This window comes from Rhineura floridana, chromosome 3 (genome assembly GCF_030035675.1).
Source record: "Rhineura floridana isolate rRhiFlo1 chromosome 3, rRhiFlo1.hap2, whole genome shotgun sequence".
In the NCBI taxonomy this organism is placed as follows: Eukaryota; Metazoa; Chordata; class Lepidosauria; order Squamata; family Rhineuridae; genus Rhineura; species Rhineura floridana.
In genome coordinates this window covers 77,881,402-77,908,037 of record NC_084482.1, presented here as the reverse complement: position 1 = coordinate 77,908,037, position 26,636 = coordinate 77,881,402, and the positions used below count along the sequence as shown (strand labels likewise).

Genomic DNA, 26,636 nt, shown 5'->3' with positions numbered 1-26,636 from the left:
CTTGGTTGTCCACCCTCCTCTCTATGTAAACTTCTATCTCCCAGGTTCTCCTGACTCAATCTTCCCCACAACAAACAGTAGGAACCAATTAGTGTGCAAGTAATGAGGACTGCGTTCAGAGATGTCCCACTGCAAAAAGTGGTGGCAGGCCAGCTCCAGACACTCTTGGATGAGACCAGCGCCGGATTATCCATTAGGCTTAGTAGGCTGAAGCCTAGGGGCCCGGAGCTCTTGGGGGCCCGTGCATAAGCTAAAAAAAACTATCACAGGATAAGAGCTTCCGAACCACCCGCCATCCCCCCGCTTCACTTACCTTTTTCTCTGCTGTTTTTTGCGGTTTGCTATCAATCAAGATGGCGGCCAAGGTCTCCCTAAGGGGCTGAAGCCTCTGCCGCCATCTTGGTTGATGGCACGCATACATGCTACACGCGCACATTCCTGCTATCAACCGAGATGGCGGCAGAGGCTTCAGCCCCTTAGGGAAACCTCGGCCGCCATCTTGATTGATGGTAAACCTACATGAAAACAAGCGGAAAGGCAGAGAGAAGAGGCCCCCAAACACCAATCAGCCTAGGGGCCCTCCTCAGCTTAATCCGGCCCTGGATGAGACCGATTATCTGGATCCATTTCAGTTGGGTTTCAGGCCTGGTTTTGGCACGGAAACAGCCTTGGTTGCCCTGTATGATGACCTCTGTCGGGAGAGAGACAGGGGGAGTGTGACTCTGTTGATTCTCCTTGATCTCTCAGCGGCTTTCGATACCATCGACCATGGTATCCTTCTGGAAAGACAGGCTGAGTTGGGACTGTGAGGGATTGCATGGCTGTGGTTCTGCTCCTACTTGGTGGGTCAGCTCCAGAAGGTGGTGCTTGGGGAACATTGCTCGGCACCCTGGATTCTCCAGTATGGGGTTCCGCAGGGGTCAGTTCTGTCCCCCATGCTGTTCAACATCTACATGAAACCGTTGGGTGCGTCATCCAGAGCTTTGGAGGGCGTTGCCATCAGTATGCTGATGACACGCAGCTCTATTTCTCCTTTTCATCTTCTTCAGGTGAGGCTGTCAATGTGCTGAACCAGTGCCTGGCTGTGACAATGGACTGGATGAGGGCTAATAATATATTTGTTTTTAATGTTTTTAATTGCTGTAAACCACCCAGAGAGCTTCGGCTATGGGGCGGTATACAAATGCAATAAATAAATAAATAAAAACACACCTGAAGTTGGGTTAGGATCACAGGCTTAGTCATTCCTTTGGATTAGAGTCCCAGTTATGCATGAAAAGGAAGCATGTAAATGCCAGTCTTTTATTTTATTTTATCAAAATAAAATGTATATTTCATGCATTTTATTATTAGCAAAATGCATATATCGCTTAATAAAAAAAACCCTCTAAGTGGTTTACGTAACTGACTGTAAGCATGGTGAATGAAGGATGCTAAGCGATTGTTCTATTTTGCTGAATAAAGGCTTTATTACAAACTCCTGTAGTCCCTGAAGTATTTAAATGTAGCATTAGCCATAGCTTAAGCTAGTTTTGTCCTATTTAAATTGTTGGGATGAAGGCTGCAGTCCTGTGCACAACTACCAGTGAGTATTCATCAGGACATACTTCTGAGTAAGAATTCATAGGATCAGGTTGCATATTAGCTTAACTATGAGTATACTTTTTGGGGGGGGGTTCCAAGTGGAAGCCTTGTACTCTGACATTTGTGCCAGCATAATATTACCTCCAAAATACCATGCTATATGATTTGATACTTAGCCTAAGACAGCATTTTGTACGGAGCAACAATTTGACCATAACAAACTGTGTAATTAACCTCAAGTCTCAGCCCTGAGCTATTCAGCAAACTAGCTAAAACACAAAGTGAATCAACAGAAAAATTCTACTGATCATTCTCCACAATGTACATATATTACATGGATTGTGGCTTATATGTGCCAAGAGTTCATATCCTTGGGTGATGTCTTCAGAACACAGAAATAGTTTACATTTGCAGTGACCAGAGCTTCACAATTGTTCTGAAAACTAGTCACTTAGCCCAGCAAGTCTTTCAGTCCTGTGTCACACTTGAGTTTGTACTCATCACTTGGTTTGATGGTCATTTCAAAGGTGCATTGCAGTAGGATCAAAAACCTGAAAGAAAAGGTTCAAAGGAAAATTCAGTAAAATACTCCCTACAGGGCAGTCAATCAGCAACACAGGTACTATTGATTTTCATTGAAGACATAAATCAGTAACTTATTGTATGGAAGAATCATAGCTGACGTGATTCAATAAGTTCCAATAATAAGTGTGGATGGCAACGACTCTCTGGCTTTTTTTTTTTGTACCCATCTCTCCCCACCCCACCCTACCCCCAGTAACTGAAATGCAACTTGATGAAGACTTACATTTCCTCATGTAAAAGATTCTGAAGTTCATGCTTAAAAGTTTAAGCACTGTGCCTTTGCCCACACGGTTTGATTTCAAATCACATGGGCAAAAGCTGGGCACCTGACATCATAGTGATGTCAGCTGATTGACAGGTGGGCATCCCTGTCCACCTGTCAATCTTGGCCCACCGGGGGGGGGGGGAGATAAGGATCCAGCCCATCAACCAGACCATTCCCCACCCCTGCTTAAAACACACTCAACTTCTTATTTTTCAATTTTTTATCTTTGAAACAAAGAGCTAACATTAATATATTACATTATCGTTACAGATCCAAGACATTCATAAAATTTAAGAAGATATTGCACATAGTTGCAGGTAAGAAAATCAGAATCAGTCCACTTTATATTTAATAATGCAATTGTAGCATAGTATGAGAGAGAACATATTTTCCCCAAACACACACAGAGAGACACACATTTTATACACGATAACAAAAATGAACCCTTATCTCCAGAAATCAAAGGTTTGTTGTTCCTTTGATTTGCAAAGAAAAACTGAGACCTTCCAGATTTTTGTTAAACTAGCCAAAAATAATGGGGCAGGGAAGGAATCTGATTCCATCTTACTGCAATCATGAGCCCTATTCAGAAGAACGTGTGAGGGCACAAACTGCATAAAGGTATACACATTCACCCCCAACATCCCCACTCATGCTGGCTCCACACTGAGTGGGAAGACCTGAAGAGGATGTTCAGGTGAAGCCTCCCTATGATCAGGAATCCTGATAATGCCTTCAGCTCAATGTACTAACAAGGTGAGGATGGATGGGACAAGGATGGGGACACTGGGATGGTGCACACACCCCTGTGCCCCTACCCATTCTGTGCTTTTATGGGTTGAGTGCCTGAAGTGGACTATGGTGTATCCTTTGGTAGTAAAACTAAGATCCAGCACTTCTGTTATCTGACCGATTTGACTTTAGAGGTAGGGTTCCCAGGTTCCTGGCCTGAGACTGATCCTGTATCTTTAGGAGAAGAGAAAGTCAGCCAAGTGCAGGTGTTCTTGCAACACTGTAATGAGAAAAACCACAAGATGGAATTCTCCCTTTCCCCTGCCGAACTTTTAAAGATACAGGAGACCTCTTGGTTGCCAGGCCTGGCCTCCAAGAGGTCTTCTGTATCTTTAAAAGTTGTGCAGGGAGAAGGGAGAATTCCACCTTGTGGTTTTTCCCATTACAGTTAGAGGCTAGAGAAACTTATATAGCGGAACGCCTCTTCCGATATGAACCGGCCCGTGCACTACGTTCTGCTACGAAGGCCCTCCTCCGGGTTCCAACTCACAGGGAGGCCTGGAGGGTGATGACAAGATCTAGGGCCTTCTCAGTGGTGGCCCCCGAACTATGGAACAGTCTCCCCGAGGAAGTACGCCTGGCGCTGACTCTGCTCTCCTTCCGGCGCCAGGTCAAAACCTTCCTATTCTCTGAAGCATTTTAAGTTACACTGATTTACTTTTTAAAATGTTTATTGTATTGGATTGATGATTGTATTTTAGTATTATTTTGTTATTCATTGTATTTTTATGCTATTTTATGTTCACCGCCCAGAGAGCTATTGCTAGTCGGGCGGTATATAAATTTAATAAATAAATAAATAAATAAATGCGTTGTCAGTTCAGCTAAACTTGATGTAAAACTGGCAAAACCCACAGCTGATGCCTGACATGACCCCCCCCCAATATATTTTGAGGCAGTGCCAGGTGGCCCAATCTAGTCACCTATTTCCCACGGTGTCCCAACCCTAGCACCACTGTGGGATCTTGAGGATAATTACTGTACATGTGTGTTTAGAGACTCAATGGAGAGCCTCTAGACTGAGGGCCTAATTAGGTTTTCCTGGCCTTTGCGTTCGGCCCACGAGGTTGTTTCAGCTAAGCCATGTCCTCCTGCCCAACACCTGACATCATATACAATGTCAAGCAATGCCTGTTGGGAGGGGGGCAATAAAGATTTGGCCTGCTGTCTTGATCCAGTTCCCAACCCTTGGCCTAGAATCAGCCATTCAGGACAGCTTGGTGCACTGCCTTCCACCACATTCTCATTAATAATATTTATATGCAGCTTAATATACAAAATCCCTAAGTGGTTTACATAAAACACAATACTCTCTCTCTCTCTCTCTCTCTCTCTCTCTCTCTCTCTCATCTATCTATCCATCCACATACAACATTATAGCAAAAAATACAAATAAATACATCAGTAAAGAGAGAATCCATCAATTAAACATTGTTAAATATCAAGGAATAATAAAACAGCCATGTGATTAATCTTAAGAGCTGGGGAAATCCTCATTAAATAGATGGGTCTTCAGCAGGTGTTTAAAACTTGCCACTGTTTCTACCTTGCAAACAGCATGTAGAAGGGTGTTCCAGAGAGTGGGTGAACCTTGACCGTTGGCCATGTTGACTAGAGCTGATGACAGCTAGAGAGCCACAGGCTCCCCATTCCTGGTTTAAAAGATAGACCCAGCAACAGGATTTGGGGGTCTCTCAGACAAGGCCGAAGCTCAGTGGTAAGGCATTTGCTTTGCATGCAGAAGGTCCCCAAGTTCAGTCCTTGGCAGGGCTGGGAAAGACGCCATCTGAAACCCTAGAAAGTCATTGCTGGTTAGTGTAGGCAATGCTGAGCTAGATGAACCAATGGTCTGACGTGGAATAAGGCAGCTTCTTATGTTTCTAAGGCATCCTCTACAGAACCCTTTAACCTGGAACCCCTTAGTCACAGCCAAGTAGAGGAAGGGCTCACCAGAGACACATTGCCCAAGGGCCCCTCAAGGCCAAGACATGAACCACACAAACAGAGCCGTGCCAATTTTACACTGGAGCCACATTAGCGCTTGCTTTCTTCCACCACATATACTAGGATCCCATTCTGATAAGTGTGAAGACTGGTCCCCAGTTTCTAGAATCAGTATCTGCAAAACTGCATGCTTCCTAGTCCGACTGCTGGATGGGAGAGCAGCTCCCTCCCGTCATCCATTCCACTGCTTTCAAAGCAGCAAGCATGGTAGAGCTCGATGTAGAGCTCATACAGCTCCGTGGTATACCCCGGAGCTGAGAGTGATGAAACAAGAGAGGAGGAGGCTTGAGTGCAGATGGAGGCGAACTCCTGACGGATGCAATTATGCTTTGGTAAATGCCTCCACTAAGTTGTATATAGAAGCGGTAAGGGCAGCAAAAAAGTGTTATTTTGCTGCCACTATTAGATCATCTTTATGCCGCCCAGCGGAGCTTTTTAAGATAGTACGAGGGCTTTTACACTCTGGCCCTCAGGACACCACAGAGTCATCTGAAGCCCGCTGCAACGAGTTTGCGGGGCACTTCCAAACTAAAATTGCATGCATCCGTAGGGATCTCGACTCTAATGTTAGGACAGTTGAATCCATTGAGGTACCAAGATCACGGTCTTGTCCTCAATTATTGGATGAGTTTCAGTTGGTGCAGTTTGAGGAAGTTGACAAGATGCTTGGACTGGTGCGTGCAACCACGTCGGTACTGGACCCTTGCCCCTCTTGGCTAGTAAAAGCTAGCCAGGCTGGAACTGCCAGCTGGGCCAAGGAAGTGATCAATGCCTCCTTGAGAGAGGGAGTTGTCCCTCACTGTCTCAAGGAGGCTGTAGTGAGACCTCTTTTGAAGAGGTCATCCTTGGATCCAGATAATTTGAACAACTATCGACCGGTAGCGAATGTCCCATTTCTGGGCAAGGTCTTGGAACGGGTGGTTGCCAGCCAGCTCCAGGCGCTCTTGGATGAAACCGATTATCTAGATCCGTTTCAATCCGGTTTTAGGCCCGGTTTTGGCACAGAAACAGCCTTGGTTGCCCTGTACGATGACCTTTGTCGGGAGAGGGACAGGGGGAGTGTAACTCTGTTGATTCTCCTTGATCTCTCAGTTGCTTTTGATACCATCGACCATGGTATCCTTCTGGAGAGACTCGCGGAGTTGGGAGGCGGGGGTACTGCTTGGCAGTGGCTCCGCTCCTACTTGGCGGATAGTCTCCAGAAGGTAGTGCTTGGGGAGCATTGCTCGATACCCTGGACTCTCCATTGTGGAGTCCCTCAGGGATCGGTTCTGTCCCCCATGCTTTTCAACATCTACATGAAGCCTCTGGGTGCGGTCATCCGGAGTTTTGGAGTGCGTTGCCATCAGTATGCTGATGACACACAGCTCTATTACTCCTTTTCATCTTCTTCAGGTGAGGCTGTTGATGTGCTGAAATGTTGCCTGGCTGCGATAATGGACTGGATGGGAGCTAATAAACTGAAACTCAATCCAGACAAGACTGAGAAGCTGTTGGTGAGTGCCTTTTCCACACAGATGGAGGATGTTCATCCGGTTCTGGATGGGGTTACACTCCCCCTGAAGGAACAGGTTCGTAGTTTGGGGGTTCTTTTCGATCCTTCCTTGTCACTTGAGGCTCAGGTAGCCTCGGTGGCTCGGAATGCGTTCTACCATCTTCGATTGGTAGCCCAACTACGCCCCTATCTGTGCGGTGACAACCTCGCCTCAGTTGTTCATGCTCTAGTGACCTCTAGACTGGATTACTGTAATGCACACTACGTGGGGCTGCCCTTGAAGACGGTTCGGAAGCTGCAGCTAGTGCAAAACGCAGCAGCCAGACTGTTGACGAGGACCAATCGGTCCTCACATATTACACCTGTTCTGGCCCGCTTGCACTGGTTGCCGATTTGTTTCTGGGCCAGATTCAAGGTGCTGGTATTGACCTATAAAGCCTTACACGGTGTGGGCCCGCAATACCTGATGGAACGCCTCTCCCGCTATGAACCTACCCATGCACTTCGTTCGACATCTAAGGCCCTCCTCCGAGTACCGACTCATTGAGAAGCTCGGAGGGTAATGACAAGATCCAGGGCCTTTTCGGTGGTGGCCCCTGAATTGTGGAACAGTCTCCCCGAGGAAGACTGAAGCTCCCCAAACTGAAGCTCAATCCAGACAAGACTGAGATGCTGTTGGTGGACGGGTTCTCTGATCGGATGGTGGATATATACCCTGTCCTGGACGGGGTTACACTCCCCCTAAAGGACCGGGTTCGTAGTCTGGGAGTCTTTTTAGACTCTTCCCTCTCACTTGAGGCTCAAGTAGCCTCGGTGGTTAGGAATGCGTTTTACCAACTTCGGTTGGTAGCCCAGCTACGTCCCTATTTGAGTAAAGAGGACCTTACATCAGTGGTACATGCTCTGGTAACCTCACGTTTGGATTACTGTAATGCGCTTTACGTAGGGCTACCTTTGAAGACAGTTCGGAAGCTACAACTAGTGCAAAATGCGGCGGCCAGATTGCTGACAAGGACCAAGCGGTCCGAGCATATAACACCTGTTCTGGCCAGCTTGCACTGGTTGCCAATATGTTTCCGGGCTAGATTCAAAGTGTTGGTATTAACCTATAAAGCCTTATACGGTGCGGGACCACGATACCTTGCGGAACGCCTCTTCCGATATGAACCGGCCCGTGCACTACGTTCTGCTACGAAGGCCCTCCTCTGGGTTCCAACTCACAGGGAGGCCCGGAGGGTGATGACAAGATCTAGGGCCTTCTCAGTGGTGGCCCCCGAACTATGGAACAGTCTCCCTGAGGAAGTACGCCTGGCGCCGACTCTGCTTTCCTTCCGGCGCCAGGTTAAAACCTTCCTATTCTCTGAAGCATTTTAAGTTACATTGATCTAATTTTAATAATGTTTATTGTATTGTTGATTGTATTTTAATATTATTTTGTTATTCATTGTATTTTTATACTATTTTATGTTCACCGCCCAGAGAGCTATCGCTAGTCGGGCGGTATATAAATTTAATAAATAATAAATAATAATAAATAAGCCTGGCACCTACGTTGTTATCCTTTCGGCGCCAGGCTAAAACCTTCCTATTCTCCCAGGCATTTTAATGCATTTTATATATTTTAATGTTTTAATGTTTTAGTTATCTCAATACTGTTTAGTGTTATTATGTATCTGTATTTTATATCTAGTGATTTTTTTTATTTATTGTATTATTGTATGTTGTACACCGCCCAGGGAGCCATTGGCTATGGGCGGTTTATAAATGAAATTAAATAAATAAATAAGAAATGGGGATGGGTAGGTGGTAGGTGGGTGGGTTAGGCAGTTGGGAGATTGGAGGCTCAGTGGGGGTGCTGGTGAAATATCAGATCCTGTCATGCTCTCAGTGTCATAACTGGGTCAGACAGGGTCAGAACTGGGCTTGGATTTAATAGTTTAGTTTTCCAAGCCAAATTTGGCTGGGCTTAAAGGGGCAGGGACACATATTTGTTTTCATATTATCTCCAGGAGTATGGATAATGCATGCTAACTATAGCTGTTAGGTAAGTTGCACTTAATAATTGTTTCCCTTAAATAGGAATAATTTATGTTAGGCCTGCAAAAATAATATGATGACATTTTTAAAGTTTAAGTTTCAGGGGATGTACAGGGGCAAAGGACATGACATATCCAAAGTTAAATACTTTTGATTCCTGTTGACGCTCCCACTGAAGTAACTGGGATTGTGAGCAATGTGATGTGGGCTTCTTTTCACTTGCCTTCCAATTTTGACCTTGTAGTCTTTTTTGCCATCACATTTTCAAAATATATTGCAGCAACCATGAGGGTCAGATGTTTGCTTTTTGACAGTCCACAGATTGCATTTCAATCTTCTTCTGAAGTAAAATTTGATTTTCAAAGGCAACGTTGAATGTGCAAACTACTATCTGACTGTTCACTATAGATATTCTACTGAATCCTCTGGTTCTTCCCACTACAGACAAGAACCTATCGGACTCATACATGTTTGCATGTAACAATAAGCTAGACATTATAGTGAATCATAGTTTACTGCAAACGAGGCATGCACACCATGATGAACCAGACTTTCTTGCTTGTTGTGACTTCTTCGGAATGAGCAGAGTGTTGCCCAAATGTAGCTACTTCGCTCCTCCTCTGCAGGCAAAGGACCATGTGGCACTCCCCCCTTTGCACATGCAGGGTGCCGTGGTGGCTGGTGTCCATTGGGACTGGTGGGTGGAAAACAGGGAGCCCAACAGTACATTGGAGTTGACTAATTCCAGTTTGGTCCCCATCCTCCTCCCTGCTGAGTTCTGCAAAGGCAACCCTGAGGCTAAGGAGGAGGAGGAAGCTGACAACCAGTGGCAGTCCTTCAACCAGCTGTAAATAAGGAGGTAGGCAGGTGGGGGCTGGAAGAGGGCAGACTGAGCTTGGTGGGGCAGTTCCCCATATGCCCTTCACTGGCAGAGTGGTATTCAATGCTAGTCCTACTCAGAGTAGACCCATTGAAATGAATAGATGGGACTAACTTAGGTCCACTAATTTCAGTAGGTCTGCTATGAGTAGGACTTCACTGAATACAACCCACAGAAGCTGGACTGGCAGTTAAATCTTGAGTTCAGTACTGGTAATGATAGAGTGGTTTACCCCAGCTGAGGGGGCACAGAGCTGGCTGCATAGCACAAACAGCTCAGCCTTTCAGCACCTCACCGCTGTTCCCTGCCCCTCAGTATCTGCACCTGAGGCGGCCACTTCAGCCTAATGGTAGGGCTCGCCTTGCTCCTCTGGTATGAGTGGGATTCATAGCCAAGGAAGCCTTAGCTTCCTGTTCCATGTCCAAATGAATGATTAAGGTTTCTTGCTCCCTAACAAGCCATGATTACTAGCCAGCCTGAAGCCATTGTTTGTTGCTGACTTTTGGATAATGGAAGCAACACACCACAATCCCTGGTTGGACATATTGGGAAGCCAAGGGTTCCTAGTCTGCTTATCTGGCCCGTGCCAGAGGAGGAGCAAAGTGGGAAGAAGTGGTCGCCATGTACTAGCACACTGCTCAGTCACCATCAACCATGATATGCCAGACAGTCTGGCTTACTGTGACAGCATGGCCTCAGAGTCATGTATGAATTTCTGTATCCAATGAAGTCATCCTGCTTGCTCAAGGACTCCCACCTGCACAGTGGGGCTTCCTCTCCATCTCCTCATGTAGACCTCAACTCTTTTATGGATCCCCCCCCAAGTCTCTGGAGCAGATGTGGGGGGTGGGCGTGTGAGGAGAGAAGAGGGAGAGGAAGTCCGTGGTGCAGACAAAAGTCTTTGCATTAACAGGATACAACCTCATAGCTTGCAGTGAAAGCTGTGGCTGCTAATTTCAACTATGTAAAATTCAGCTTCCTCCTATTCTTGTCCCATAGAATTTCCTGGTCCACAGGGTCCCTCACCCTTTTCTCCCAAGCTTCTCTTCTTTTTATCCCACTAATAGTACACTGTTCCTTCTGTGCCCAAGTCCTCCCGTGCATGGCTTCTCTTCTTCTCCCCCTTTTCCTTGGACTCCTCATAACTTCATGTCCCCTCCACCCATCCTTTATTTTGTCTGTTCCCTCTTTGACCCATCCTGCCTTCAAGATCTTCCTCCTCTGCTCCTTTTGCCTCTTCTGACCTTCTGTCACACTGGCTCATGAACTCTCTTTCCACTCAGCTTCCCTAACTTGCAGCTCTGCCTCCCTGGGCTGTCCTCTCCCCAGCCCAGCAAAGCATACAGTTGCAGTGCGAGATTTATCCTCAGCTAAATTTAACCTTAGGTTTTCCTTTCAGAAACTTTGTTGTTTGCAAACATCCTGTCACTGACCCTCAGCATTTAGAATATTCTTGAAATTCCCTGGTACCATAATAGCTCAACCAAAGATTTGGATGAGGGGCAGCTTAATAACTAAAATATTCAACTGTCTATAAAAAATGCTCATAAACTATTTAATGCTAGATTTACAGTTTAAGGTAGCAAATCTGCTCGGAAAGAGAGAATCTGTTTGCGTAAATTTCCAAAATTAATTTTCTTTTGTCCCTAATTCTACATTCACATGGGCAGCTTCTTTAACAGAAAGGAAAATCCTCACTCCATCAATAACTGCACTTGGCTTGTGACTGTCTGTGCTAATTTGCAGAGTGGCAAATCCCACTGTGATTACCAGAAGTGTGTGTTTGCATTAGATAAACTAAAAAATATATGGCATTAGTCCAAAGTCATGTATGTATGATAGAGAAGCTGCATACTGATACATTCCATCTAAATTAATTGCAAATTGATCTTGTGTAGAAGAGGATGTCTGCCCTCTTACAACAATTTTAATACTTTGATTTTGCAAATTATAAACATCACCATGCATGCTTCTGCAATTAAACATCTGTCAGCATTTCAGTGGCATGCTGCAAAACTTTAATGGCTGCAAAACCTGTCACAAAGTACTGTTGTCTAAATATTGCCATTTATAGTTTTACCTTAGAGATCATGTTTTGAATTTGTCATTTGCCACAGGCAAATTACAGCTAAAGTAACACTAAACAGGATTCTTAAAACCATGCAATAGACTAAGCAAGACTCAAATGGCATTTTTGTACTGCAGCTGAGGATCTAGGCTCCCATCATACTGTTAGGAAGTCTCCTGTTTTTCAAGAGTCACCATTCCTGTTTGGTGGCAAACATCATTTAGCTTCATCATGTAGAATTAAATGATTCCACTGAAAGTAGATTTTCGGATTTAAAATTTATACCCCATTTCAGTCAAAATAAAATTAACAATCGTAGTAGTAGCAGCAGCAGCAGCCAAGGATTTTTTTAAATTCCATCTATCTACTAGGGTAATGCAACTAGTAGAGCTAGAGGATAGCTTTCAAATATAATTGAATGCTTCATAATGCTTTTAATGTCAAGTATGAAGTGTTGGGTGCCATCAGTCTGTCCAAAGGTGACATATGAGGGTTCAAGTCTTCTATCTACCCCAAAGGTAGCCAATGTGCTGCCCTCTAGATGTTACTGTACTACAACTCCCATCCTCCTCCCATCATGTTTATCTGAAGGAGCGCCTCTAGCATCACCAAATATGCCGCCTGACGAGATCAGCCACTCAAGACCTTCTCTCGGTCCCACCAGTTAGAACAGCTAGACTGGTGCGGACCAGAGAGAGGGCATTCTCGATTGTGGCCCCCACCCTCTGGAATTCCTTGCCCTATGACCTTCGCCATGCCCCCTCTCTGCCAAGTTTCCGCCGAGCCTTGAAAACCTGGCTATTTAGGCGGGCATACAATCTTCCTGGGGTGGATTAGTTTTATCTTGTTATAGTCGTGGATGGTTTTAGCTCATTATAGTTGAGGTTTTGGGTTATCTGTTAGTATTTTATATGTTGTATTTTATTTCATATGTTGTATTTTATCCTATTATGTATGTCGCCTAGAGTGGCCGTTAACCTGGCCAGATAGGCGACTCAGAAATAAAATTTTATTATTTATTATTATTATTATTATGTTGACTGGGGCTGATGGAAGTTGGAGTCCAACAACATCTGGAGGGCACTACCTTGACTACCCCAATCTACTCTATCTCCTGGTCAGATTAACTGATGACCCCCAAAGCAAGCCACAAGGTATTCATTGGACATTTCCCTTTAATTCCTTAATATCTTGATTGTATCACTGTTATTAGCCACTTTGAGCATTATTTCATGAAAAGGTAAGATACAACTTTAACAAATAAATACATAATAAACACATTGGCTTGGATCCTAAGGTAAAGTTAGGTTAAACAAGTTAACAGAAGGAAATTTCCCCATCCCACCTTGTTTGGAAGAGGCCCCAGACCCTCTGGAGAGGCTTGCAGGGGGGCTGAGGGAGGAAGGGGAAACTTTCCTATCTTAGAAGCCATATTCTCTGTCTCAGAGCTCTCTCTGCGTGTGTACACCACTGCACTCAAGGAACTCCTGCAGTAGCAAGCTTGCCCAGTCACTTCAATGAAGGCAGATACTTAACATCTTTTTTCGTGGATTTCTTCATTTGTCAAAAAGAAAATAAAATTAATTTTAGTCATGGAAGTTCCATCTCCACACCTTGACCCTGAGTCTGACTTTAAAGTACTAACTGTGTATCTACTTCTTTCACTAAAAACCTTAATTAACTGCTTCCTTTAGTGCTAAATTCAATACCCGATCAAAGTGGATTCAGACTTCATCTTGCTGGAGAATATTGCTACTCACTTCCATAGTGTCTTTTGAAAGGTAAACCACCCAATATACTAAATTGAATCCTGCAAATCCCACTGGAAAGAGGATCCTGGAGTACTGATCTATTTTACTTGTGCTTCCAACTGGTGATGGTGATGGTGGCGGCGGAACAACAGAAATTTGTTGACTTTGAGATGCGCTATTGGACCATATGCTTGCTTCAGGGGACTGGTCTGTTTGAGATTTCACAGAGTTCATTCATTTCTTCAAATTGCAATTGGAGCTGGAGTGCTGTAAGGAGAAATACAGTTACTGCACAGTTTACAAGAATTTCAGCTTTAACGTTTTATTCACCATGCTTCCTGTTATTTCACAATATTATTATAAAATAATATTGAGAACCAGTGTGGTGCAGTGGTTAGTGTTGGACTAGGTCCTGGGAGACCAGGATTCAAATCCTCACTCAGCCTGAAGCTCACTGGATGACCTTGGGCCGGTCACTGTCTCCCTGCCTAACCTATGTCACAGGGTTCTTGTGGGAATTATATAGGAGGGAGAGAACCATGTATGCCACCTTGAGCTCCTTGGAGAAAAGGTGGATATAAATGCAATTGATCAATCAGTCAATCAATCAATCAATTTAGTTTTCCCACTTTTCATCATTTTTTTCTTACTGCTCTGCTCCAAAATCAACATGAAACATGCAAGCACAGAAACATTGGAAGTCATTGTCGTCACCCCTCCGATCTATGTATGTGCATCAACCTGATCTCCATTCTTTGTTGGCAGGTTGTATTTGGTGGAATGCTTTGGCATGAAATGATATGAGGAAGCACTGTTTTATACAAAGCCGGAGACTGCATATTTATTTGTGGCTTGTTGTTGGTTTTAAAAATCAGATTGAAAAAGAAAGTGAGCCAGTACAGTCAAAGAAGAAAAACAATAACTGGTGTATTTTCTTCTACATTTTCCTCTAATAAACTGTAATTTTCAAGGACAAATTCAAAACTTGGATATTGCATTCACGTTAAAATGAACTGAAATTGCCTTCATGTGCTTTCCCCTCTCCTATAATCAGTCAGCAACATATTCCTTCTGGATTTGAAGAATGCTTTGTTCTTCTGAATCTCCACCTCTACTGAATGCAAGTTATTATATGGTTTCAGGCATTGGCTTTGTTTCCCACATTTCAATATAGCAAAATACAAGTCTACAAGAGATACAATAACAGTTTTCTGCAAATGTATTTAAGAATCATTTCATGATGTGCACCACCCAGTGATTTGAGTATGAGTGTCTGAAAGTGAGGCTTGAGGACAAGCAGATGCCAGAGTGGATGGAACCAACAGGAGGCTCATCACTGAGGGGATACAGTCCCTGATACAAGCAGGAAAGTGAAGCTTCCAAATCAAAGCAATGGGAGCTCCAGAAATGTCTCTGGCTAGTGTAGTCACACCCCAATGAATTTTTCTCAGGATTTGGAACTCAGAATTATTTCGTGTTATTTTTGAAGTGAAAAACGAATGCATTCGAGATTCTCTTTTGTTCCATTGTTTTTCTGATTTTTTTTATAGAGGACTGTGCATGTGCAGTTTGACATAGATTTTGGTTCTTTCAGTCCTTTCAGGGGACTTCCCCCTCCTTTCTCTGTATTGATGATGTGCACAAGCCTTATAAAATACTATTTTAAAAAGCAGTTTTCAAGTTTGAGGACTGGACAAAGATTTTTTTGTGCTGTGTTTTCCTAATGTAGCATGTGTAGTTATATGCTTTTTGTGGGTGTGATGTTTCATCAGTACAATCTTTATATGATTGTATAGCTAATTACAGTAAGATTCTTTTTTGCATGGTGTTTTAAAAATGTGCCCACCACACAAAAATAATAATGCTGCACTCGTGTATGTCTCTCTCTCTCTTTTGGCACTCTATCAATGTGTGCATGCACATCAGTAACAGAAGAAAGAGTTGTAAAGAGGGTAAAACCATGTTATAAAAATCAGAGCTTGGAAAAGATACTTTTGTGAACTACAATTCCCATCAGCCCAATCCAGTGGCCGGGCTGGCTGGGGCTGATGAGAGTTGTAGTAAAAAGTAACTTTTCCAAGCTCTGATAAAAATGTGTAGCATACAACTTTGTGTTTTTAAAAATTTAATACTAAGGGTAGAGACACTTACTGTTCTACTGGTTCTCCACCTCTTTTTTCTCTTTTGTCTAGTCAAACTCCACCCCTTTTTACTGTAAAACTGGTGGGATCAGCTTGAATGCATTTTAAAAAATTCACTTAAGAGATTTTGAAACTGATTGGCAGATCAACCGATCCCCCCTCAAGTTGTGGCCAATGGAAACACTTTGCTGTAGGTGACTAGTGTGCCCACAGCCTAGGTATGGGGACTCTACACTTTTTATTGGAACTGCAGCAATGGGGTGAAGTTGCCTCCCCAGCCATGAGCCATGATCCCATCATGCTGCAGTTACCTTTTTTGGGGGGGGGGTAGAATCCCAAAGGAGCCAATTGCTTCATGAGGGACATATTAGTTAGGATTGCAGCTGGGGAGGAAAGGGTTAGCTCCCCTCCAATCTCCACCTTATATCAGGCTTCATGCCAAGAAATGGGACCAAGACTGGTTCAATGATGATCCTCATTTAATTTTGTCTACAGTTTGAGAGAGCCAGTCATCTGATGACATGGACTCTAGCCCACAAATGTTTATGATATAATACATCTGTAAGGGTCATGTGATAGTCATACTCAAAATTGATTTAAGGAATGCAAGTTCATTCATTTCAATGCATCTACTTGGAATATGACTTAGTTCAGTGGTTGCCAACCATTCTGGACCAGCAGGCACATTTCAAATTTTGAGCACTCATAGTTTGGCACACTCACTGCATGCCAGGACCCACTTTGTGGGGGAGCATAGCTTGTTCCTCAGCAAGGGAAGGCCGGTCTTCCTCACTCCCTCTTGCATGGTCTTGCAAGAGCTCTGGAGAGGGGGATAAAGCAGCAGCCTGCTTAAAAGCAGCTGCCACCTGCTAGACCAGGCCTCTTCCTCACTGAGCTTCCAAAGAGTGAAGAACCCAAAGGTGATGCCAAATCTTAGTTACAAAGTCAGTATTGGTGCTGTGGAGCATGTGAGCCCAACCTGCCTCCTCCAGATTACTGCTGGTTTGGGGCTTGATATTGGGTGGTGGCAGGAAGCAGGTGTTATTCCGGGGTAGGGATGGGTGAGAATTTCAACACAGTTTGCATTTTAAGCAGAATTTATCAAATTTATGTGAATCAGTATGAGAACCGAACCACAGCCATACTTGCATGTATTAGAATTTTGTGATGCAGTTCCCCAACTAAACAATATTTACAAAAATGCAAATATGAAGGGGAAAATTGCATAAAATGAATATATGAGTAAAATAACATGCAAAAATGCATTAGATAATGGGAAATGGCTTGCAAAAAATATGTACCTTTGTTAAAACTGCTTACAAAGATGTGTTTATTAGGAGAAATTTGCACTAAAATGTTGGAGAATTTTCATGGGGATTTTTTTTCTTCAAAAAACTGCGAACTGCTGCAGAAATGGGGAGAACTGAATTTAAGACTGGAGAAATGAGACACTGAAAGAACCAAAACTGACAGATCTTTCCATCCCTACTCCTGGGTACCGCTTCCCCCAGAGTAAGTCATTGCTGCTTCCCTCCCCCTGCCTGCAACAACCTCATACCCCCATACTTGCCATGGGAAGTCAGCTCACACACAATGATGCTACTGCTGTCTAATAACAACAGGGAGTATTCCCCAGTACAGAAATATATACATGATGGCCACACCATACTCACTCTCTTGCACACACAGCGCACAGACACCTATGCATCTCTCTTACACACAGCCACTCATACACCATGGGCACCATGAGTCGGTGATTTGCAACTTAATACGGTGGAATACCCCCTGAGTGTATTTCAGATTCTGAGCAAGAATCAAGGGCTTACTTCTGAAATTTTGAATATTACTGTGCAAAGACACCTATACACCATACACATTATGTTAAGAGCATTTCTGAGCACACGAAGCAGCCTTAGTCAGAGTAATTGGTCCATCTAGTCCAGCACTGTCTCCTCTGACTGCTAATGGCTATCCCCAGAAGCATCTCCTCTGACCTGAGAACCTGGGGATTTAGCCTGTCATTTTCAGCAAGCATGAGAGACCCAGCTCTGTGTTGGATCCCACTGCATAAAGTATGGGATAGTGGAGGGAACAGGTTGAGGGCAGAATGGGGGCACACAGCCTTACCCCACCTCCTTTCCTCTCAAAACGTCTCACATTTCAGAACCCCAGTAGTCTTTCTAACCTTCACTGTCTGTTGTGTAGACTCATTACCAAACAGAGATACAAACTTTCCCACAAGGGAAAAAAAGAATTAAATGTAAGGACACTTTTCAATTATGCAATCATTTAAATGTATGCAAAAGATTAAACTGAAATTGAGATAGCCAAACAAAAAGGCACAACGCACCTGTCTGAGTAACAAAAGTTGGATGTGTTCTTAAACTGAGCTCTTGCTTTCCTTAGCAACTGCCACACATGCTGATATGGAAGACTGCTTCCTGAGCTATATTTGAAGACATATTCATTTGGCCATATTATTCACATGGTGCTCACTTCCGTTATGTGACAGGGTTCCCTGTGATGGTCTCTTTATTGCATGCAGGCAATAGTCATTGACAGAAAACGGGGGCAGGAACTCGCACATGGTGGGTTTATTAACAAGTGATTAGGTGGTGGTCTGTTTACTTGAATTGGACCTGGGAGAGCATGGCAAGGATTGTGGAGCTCATCTCTGCTGCTGTTCTCGCATGCAACCTGATAGCAGCGATATAGTTTGAGCACTGATCATTTACATCATTTACATTATAAATGCAAAAGGTTTCATCTTTCTACATAGCAAAAGCAAATAAAAATGTAAGCCAGCCTTCCCTTACCTAGTGTCCTCCAGAGGACTTCAGCTCCAGTCATCCCTGCCCATTGACCATGCTGGCCAGGTCTGAAGGCAGCTGTAGACCAAAATGTCTGAAGAGCACCATGATGGGGGAGGCTAGCTGACACAGTGTGCTTAAGCACTGGGTCCACATAGTTACTGTTAAGAACATGCTTAAAGGTTTTTCAGAACTATTTCAAAACATGTTCTGAAATATCCTGTGAATTATTGCACCTTTGGTTATAATGCTAATGTAAAGAGGTATTTAGAACATGTGTATCCTTCTCCCCTGCTCCATCGATTAAGCTTTCACACTTTTGACAGTGTGGGTGGAGCTTGTCTACAGGGGATGCGAACTGGTACCACAATACTTACCCTAGGACTTGCCCCACAGACCAGCATAATCAATCAACAGAATAAATGGAGAGATGCAGAACACAAGGATATCTTCATGTAGCAGCTCTCCTGAGACACTGGGTTGTAAGCAACTACTCAGAATAGACCCATGGAAGTTAAGGAACCCAGGCTAGCCATGTCCTTTAACTTGAATGGACCTACTCTGAGTAGGACTAGCACTGAATACTACCCACACTCCCAAATAATAAGCAGGGGGGGTTGGAAAGAGTTCCCATTTCCTGTCAGCACCTCCTAATACAGGCTTTCTTCAGAAACAGAAAGTACAAAATTTGGATACAAACACAGAATCCCCAGTGATGGAAATTTTGTTTTCTCCCATCAAATCTGATTTTCAGAAAGAGATCTTCTAGTGACCTACTTTTCTGTAGACCAAACTAACTCATCCACTCCCTGCCCCCTCCTCTCTCCTCTTTCTGAAATGTCCATGCCTTGAATCCTCATCCTGCCGTCATTCACATTAACCCAAATAACTGGCAGGGCAAATGCTTTGCAGATGGTGCTCAAGTCTGTACGTATAGACGATGTGCCTCTGCCTGTCAGGAACACAGATGTCTGATTTTCTATTTTTCCTCTTCCCCAGTAAGCTGAAGACAGATTTAAAGAGATCATCCACAGATGTGTCACAGAAGCAGAAAGAGGGTTATCCATGTCCACTTGTACAAATCATCATCATAATTCATTAATTCATCATTTTATTTGTATGCCACCTTTCCACAAAACAAATTGTGCTCAAAGTGGCTTACAACGAGGTGAACAGAAGTATATCTCGAAAACAACAATTGCAAAAACAATTTCCTAATAACAAAAAATAATAAAACAGTAATGTAACAGTAAATATAACAGCAAACAAAAACAACTTTTCAGTATCATGAACACAGCAACATTATATTTCTTGGCAGGCAATGTTACACTTTCTAGCAATAGCAAAAATAAGAAGAGAATTTTGACAGTTTCACTTGGCTCCTAGTAACCCACTAGAAATCCCATGATGTTGCTCAGAGTCCCAGTCTGGTAGCAACTTCTTATAAAGCTTTCAAAGGCAGGGGGCAGTGGAGAAGCTGGAAACATCCATTCCATGGTCTGCTTTGAACCCCTAAAAGCACTCTGGAAATGATAGGGCAGTGCTACTGCTGCATCTTAAGAAGCTAGAAAAGCCGCCTTTACCTGGCACCATCAATGTTAGCCTGGTAAGGGTTGGTAACCAGCTGCAGTGTGGAGTAGGCGCTCGACAGGGGAAACATGCAGCGATGTAGCGGCTGCTGGGACAAAGTGTAGTTGGTGGGATCAAACTCTATAAATTAGTGCATCTTTGAGCCACTGCTTTCACTCACAGTCACTATCAGATTTTGCTTGGGTCACCTCACTTTACAGAAGGAATGAAGGTGTCATGGCCTGCCTTTAACACTTTAACTGTTGCATTGTATGTCCCCTGTATGTGAGTAGAGTTCACCTCATGCTGATCACATCACATGACAGACACACAGACAGGCCCAGCTCCATATTTTTGTGGGTCTTCTTTCACTTCTGTCTATGATGGCAGGCGTGGGGTAGGGGAGGGAAGGATCAACAATGGTAAGATAAACATTAACGCTTTGAACAAATTCAGCTCTTTTACCTTCTGGAAAAAACAGAATGGATATCAATCAGCTTTTATTCCAAACTGATGTTCCACATTCTTCATAAATTTATTCTGCATAAATGTGGCATACTATGAACAGGAGACAATAAAAAATACCTACTGATGACAAACTCTGTTGCACACCAATGACTGGCCAACAACCAAACTCTTGGCTATTTAATTAAAATGGTGCATGCCAAAAAATGGTGGGTCAGGAGTGAAACCAGTCAAAAGGCAAATCATACACTTGCCTTGGCTACATACCATAAGCAAGGCAACAAGTCTCATGGCCAAAGCAGTTATTCATTAACAGGCAAAAAATACTTGTGGTTTAAGAATGTGCCTATAGCCAACGGATATTTCTATTCACTAATAGGCAAAAACCCCCCCTGCCATTTAAGAGCATGCCTATAGCCCACAGATATTTCTATCAAACTTTAAAAAGCAGCTATAGTGAAAGCACCAGGGGAGCAGGGGACCTGACCTCCTCTCTGAGATACTGTACTGCCCAACAGATTTGTAAAACTGCAAACACAATTTGGGTTGGTCTTTCACAATCCAATCCATTTCCTGTGTAACTTGGAAGAATTTGGTAACGTGTGCCTCTGAACATATGGTGAGTGGTGGCAACACCTGCAATCAGGACTGCATCTCCAAAGATGGAGAATTACAATCACCAGAAGAGGAACTGACTTTTAAACCACTCTGGCCACTGTCAGGGGAATAGAAGTCTCCTAATAACTCTCAGCACCCTTCACAAACTACACTTCCCAGGTTTCCCTAAGCCATAACTGTTTAAAGTGGAATAAATGTCTGGTGAGGGTATGGCCTTCTGATTAGCCAGGCCAAACAGCTGTTAATCTGGCTTTTAGAACACTGATAGTTGATTCTTACTGAGCATGTCTGTGCTATCATAGACTCCAATATTAGTTTTCTTAAATTAATTAAAAATCAGCCAGGCATTTTTTTTAACTTTTAAACTACAGGAGATGAAGGTCAGAGTATGGGGCAAGGTCAGTAATAGGATTACAGGTACTCTATGAACATGGCTGATTTTTAATTAATTTCAACAAATTATGAGACCACTGACAGAAAAAAGTCCAACAGGGGTCTGGATTAGGGTTGCTAGGCTCAGGGCCTGAGACTGATCCTGTATCTTTAGGAGAAGAGAAAGTCAGCCAAGTGTAGGTGTTCTTGCAACACTGTAACGGGAAAAACCACAAGGTGGAATTCTCCCTTCCCCCTGCACAACTTTTAAAGATACAAAAGACCTCTTGGTTGCCAGGCCCAGCCTCCAAGAGGTCTTCTTGCCATGTGCAAATTTCTTCTAACACATACATTTTTGTAGGCATTTTTGTTGACCGACATAGACATTTTTGCAAACAAATTTCTCCTAATACAGTGTATTTTGTATGTTATTTTCACTTAAGTGGAGGTGTTCGCTTTTATGCACACTTTATCCTAATATATGCATTTTTGTGAACATTGTTTGGCTGGAGAACTGCACTGCAAAACTCAGAGAAGTGCATGTTTTGAAGGATTGATATGTTTCAGTAATATTGTTTCAGAAAGTGCAAATTCAGTAGATTCAGCTTTAAATGCAAACAATCAAATTTCTTTGCCAATTTCTTTGGGTGAAGAGGAAGGTCTTTGCTTGGCACCTAAAGATGGATAAAGATGGTGCCAGGGATGCCCTCCTTGAGGAGAGCATTCTACAGCTGAGGAGCCACAAATGAAAAGGCCCATTCTCGCGTTGCCACCCCACCCTCTGAGCCTCCAATGGAGGGGGCACACGAACAAGTGCCACTGATGACCAACTCAGGGTCTGGGTTGCTTCATACAGGGAAAGGCTGTCCTTGAGGTCCTGCACCACATAAGGCTTTATAGGTCAAAACCAGCACTTTGAATTGAGCATGGAAATTTATGGTAGCCAGTGCATTTTGCCAGCAATTTGGTGTTATATGTGTGGACTGACTCACCCTGGTCAGCAATCTGGCCACCAAATTCTGCACAAGCTGTAGTTTCTGAGCCTTCTTCAAAGGCAACCAGATGCATAACACATTGCAGTAATCTAACCTAGAGGTTACCAGAGGTAAACAACAGATATTAGGCTATCCCTGTCCAGATAAGGGGTACAACTGGCCACTAGTCAAAGCAGATGGAAGGCACTCTGCGCCACTGAGGCCACCTGAGTCTCAAGTGATAGTAATGGATCCAGGAGTTCCTCCAAGCTATGTACCTGCTCCTTCAGAGGGTGTATAACCCCACCCAAAGCAGGCCACAACACATCCATTCAGTCTAGTGCAGCAGATGAAGCACTGCCCATGCCATAAAGGCAACCTATGGATTGTTTCTTACTAGGAATTGCTTCTACTGGATAAAAGGGAATGTCATGGACTCAGGGTCATTTCACAACTACATAAATAGTGACCCTTTCATCACTGGTAGTTAAGCTGACTTTTACAAATTGGGGCAAGGCTGATAGAGGGTTGGGGCATTCATATTGGTTTCAGCCGTTAATTGTTCTTAACTTGAATTTCTATGAGATTTTCTATTTCTTTTTAATCTGCTATTACTTTCCCCAAGGAGGGTATAAACGTGAGACGTGTCTGAGTACAGATGTGGGATTCAGGCCTTAAAATACAGTTATTATACTTTATTGCATTGCATTCTGCTAAAACTTGCACTGACTTATTTTGTCAATACTATTTATTTATCCTGTGCTTTAAAGAGACAATTTATAATTACCACATTATTGTGAAATATTTCAAGGAACATTTATATTCAAATATCTCCAATTTGTCTCTGCTTTGTGCTATGAATATTTGATTCTGCAACTTTTAGTAAGGCAATCACAAAAAATGAATACTTTTCGATGTTCCTAGATGACAGAAAAACCTTACACCAAATATATATATAATTATTTCTAGTTTTCTATACATTTGTGGAATTATGTACCTTAGTGGCAACTACAGTGAAGTAAAAAGAAATCAATTACAATAACATCAAATTGACATTCAGGAAATGAACCTCTCTTATTTCTTCTGCAATGTATTAGATTTAGGATATAGGTGTTGTTGCTATAATGCTATTGTGGGCGAAATCAGATTATTGCCTATGCTCAGTAGGCATACTCAAATTTAAACAAGCAGATACATCACTAGAAAAGCCTTTCAGCATAATTGCCATAGACTGCCAATACAGTTCTTGTTCCTGCAGTTGTTCTTGAAAGAATAATGTATAAAGAAATACAATGGGGCAACCACCTTTTAATCAATTTTATTAGTTTGTAACAAGAGCAGCTCCCTGTTCCAATTGCAGCACCCAACCAAATGTATTTGCAAGTTATCTCTAGCTGTTCCTATTTTACAAGCCTGTCCTTAAAAGTGAAACAACAAATCCTCTACTTTGGTTAAGGTGACTTGTCAGATCAGTTTCACAGTTTAAAAAATGGAATAGCTACTGTAATGGTGTAATATGAAATGGAACTTCCAACTCAGGCCTTGCAGTCTGTCTCCATTGTCCTACTTAATACATTGTAATACATGTGTTTAAAAATAGATTATTGAGAGAAAATAAAAGAGAGAACATCATTCCCAAGCTCAAATATACTTTTGAGCCAGAAGGTCACATATCAAAGTATCTAGGACAAACCTATGGCCCCTCCAGATGCTGTTAGATTCCTATCAGTCTCCAAGGGCCACAGGTTCATCTCACATGGTACAACCTATTAGTCTAACAGCATGATGCTAGGGAAGTTTACATGGAAGTAAATTCTATTGTGTTCAGTGGAGCTTATTCCCTAGTTAGCGGTGTATAGGATTGCAGCTTACATTAATGGACCTTAAATGAATGATAGACCTTGGGCAGGGCCAGCCCTACCATTAGGCAAAGTGAGACAGCCATCTGAGGCACTGGTTTTTGGGTGCCATGAAAGGGCAACAAATTATTACTTGAATTTTTTAATTATGGTATTTTTATTGTCAGAGAAAGACAGAGGTACTTGTGATATTTTCTGCCTCAGGTGCCAAAATCTGTGGAATACTGTTCCCAGGGAAGTATGCCTGGCACCATGACTGTTTGCATTTGGGCATCAGGATAATACATTCGAATTTACTCAGACATTTGATTGTTAATTGGGAGAATTAGTGTGGTGAATAGGAATTGTCCTTTTATAAAAAAAAATCTTGAATGAACATGTTTAGGTATTATGTTTTATTATTGTTTTATATGGAGTTTAAAGTATTTCACGCTGCAAATTGTTTTGGAACAGTTCTGTGAATGAAAAATGACAAATAAAGTTAATGAATGGAAATAAGAAACAAAGTAAGAACCTGAGCTGGCCTGGGTTACTATGCACCTTGATGAGCGTGGGCTGCACTGCCTCAGACAGCAAAATGTCATGTGCCGACACTAACTTTGGATGATGTGCAAAGATAGTCCTGGGGTTTCCAGGGTCATAAGACCACGGGTCTTGATGCTTTATCAACTGATACTACTAGCCTCTATGGTTCATTTTGGTAGCTCATGTACATGCATAGTTAAAGATGGTATTAATCACATTCAGTTAAACTGAAGTCACTGCATATGCCATATCATTAGAAAAACACAATCTAATCAAGCACTCTTTTATAAGTAATGGCCAGCCAAATGCCTCTGGAAGCTCACAAGCAGTGGATGATATCCATCTGTTCTTGTTCATCCCCAGGATTGAGTAATCAGAGGTATAGTGTTAGTATAAACAGGGTTCTTTTTTTTTAGGTGTCATGGCCAGCATTCATTGGTAGATCGGTCCTCTATAAAAACCTCTAATAACTCTTGTTTTAAAGCTATTGCTAATTGCAATCAAAATATCTTGGAAGAACATATATCTTGAAATATCTTGAAGAAATTACTTAATTATGTGTTCTATGAAAAAAGTGTGCCCTGTTTCTTTGTGCTGAGCATAATGCCAGACAGTTTCACTGGATGACCTGAAAGCTAGCACTTTGAGAGAGGGACAAAAAGGGCAGATTGCCACCCACTAAACCTCTGAGGGGCACAACCTGCATTATGATGGCCACACTTGGAGACTTCTAACCATCACTTCTGAGGTGTGGTGACTACATGTGAGAGAAAGCCTCTCAACAGGTGAATCAGTCTCTTCATCAAGAACCAGCCCATCCCAAGAATCAACCATGTTCGCAGTGAGACACTCTGCCCCCAAATAGAACTAATCTACAGTCACATACACTATATTGTTATAGTTGCTGCTGCTGCTGCTTATATTAATATTAAACCGTTCCTCCAAGAAGCTCAAGGTGGCATACATTGTTCTCTCCTCCCCATTTTATCTTCTCAATAACCCTTTGAGATAAGTTAGGTTGACAATGACTGGCCCAAGATCACCCCAGTAAGCATCATGGCTGAGTTTGGAACTGAACCCTGTCTTCCAGATCTTAGTCTAACATTTTGGAGAGGTCCAGCTCTTCACAATTCCCTTTTGTTTTAACAACCCTGAACAATTCAGTATCATCAGCAAATTTGGCCACCTCACTGCTCACCCCTAATTCTAGATCTAGTTAAATACTAGTTAAAAAGCACAGCTCCCAATACTGATCCTTGGGGAACTCAACTTTCTACACCCATTGGGAGAACTGTCCATTTATTCCTGCTCTCTGGTTTCTGTTTCCTAGCCAGTTCCTGATCCACAAGAGGACCTCTCCTCTTATTCCATGACTGCTAAGCTTACTTAGGAGTCTTTGGTGAGGTATGCTGTTGAACGTTTTTTGACAAGTTATGTCAAACTATGTCCACTGGATCACTTCTATCTATATGTTGGCTGACACTCTCAAAAAACTCTAACAGGTTAGTGAGACAGGACTTACCCTTGCAGAAGCCATGCTGGTGCTGCTTCAGCAAGACTTGTTCTTCTATATGCTTGGTTATTCTATCTTTAACAACACTTTCCACCAGTTTTCCCAGAACAGACATTAAGTCAACCACCCTGTAATTTCCAAGATCCCCCCAGGATCCCTTTTAAAAATGTGTTTTATATTGGTCACTTTCCAGTCCTCAGGTATGAAGGAGGATCTGAGGGACAACTTACATATTTGTTAGATCAGCAATTTCACATTTAAGCTCTTTGAGAACTCTTGGGTGGATACCCTCCAGACCTGGTGATTTGTCAGTTTTTATTTTGTCTACT

General features: G+C 42.8%; 1 protein-coding gene across 1 annotated transcript in view; it reads right to left on the bottom strand.

Moving 5' to 3' along the window:
• Positions 1-12,886: 12,886 nt before the first annotated feature.
• GABRA6 (gamma-aminobutyric acid type A receptor subunit alpha6) overlaps positions 12,887-26,636 on the bottom strand; it is a 40,812-nt gene continuing 27,062 nt past the window's right edge. The window contains 1 exon segment of the mRNA XM_061616764.1: positions 12,887-13,728. Within this exon segment, the coding sequence (XP_061472748.1) occupies positions 13,435-13,728 (294 nt within the window). The 3' untranslated portion in view covers positions 12,887-13,434.